The sequence below is a fragment of the Geospiza fortis genome, unplaced genomic scaffold (assembly GCF_000277835.1).
Source record: "Geospiza fortis unplaced genomic scaffold, GeoFor_1.0 scaffold118, whole genome shotgun sequence".
Lineage (NCBI taxonomy): Eukaryota > Metazoa > Chordata > Aves > Passeriformes > Thraupidae > Geospiza > Geospiza fortis.
In genome coordinates, this window is record NW_005054380.1 from 1,825,624 (window position 1) to 1,825,981 (window position 358).

Sequence of the window (358 nt, forward strand, 5' to 3'; positions counted from 1 at the left end):
CGGAGAGGCCGGACCGCCCCGGGGGAGGAGCGGGAGCGGGAGGAGGAGATGGAGATGGAGCAGGAGGAGGAGGAAGAAGAGGAGAAAGAAGTGTGTTTCCGCTACCCCCACGGTGAGGGGACAGGGCAAGAGTGTAAGGGAGACTGGGAGTTCCTGGAGCGGGGCCAGCGGAGCAAGGGCCTGGAGCATCTGGGTGCCCAGGCAAGGCTGAGGGAGCTGGGGCTGCTCTGCCTGGAGAGGAGCCCCAGCTGAGAGGGGCCCTCAGGCCTGGCTGGCCCTGGCTGCAGGGAGGGGCAGAGCAGGGCCCAGGCTCTGCTCCGGGGCCCAGCAATGGCACCAGAGCCACGGGCAGGGCCTG

The 358-nt window shown here is 69.3% G+C and overlaps 1 protein-coding gene across 1 annotated transcript in view; it reads left to right on the forward strand.

Moving 5' to 3' along the window:
- The first annotated feature begins 6 nt into the window (after window positions 1–6).
- The window catches only part of CEP19 (centrosomal protein 19), a 3,409-nt gene continuing 3,057 nt past the window's right edge, over window positions 7–358 (forward strand). Inside the window, exon 1 of the mRNA XM_005425052.2 lies at window positions 7–112. Within this exon, the coding sequence (XP_005425109.2) occupies window positions 49–112 (64 nt within the window). The 5' untranslated portion in view covers window positions 7–48. The remainder of the gene's footprint in view (window positions 113–358) is intronic.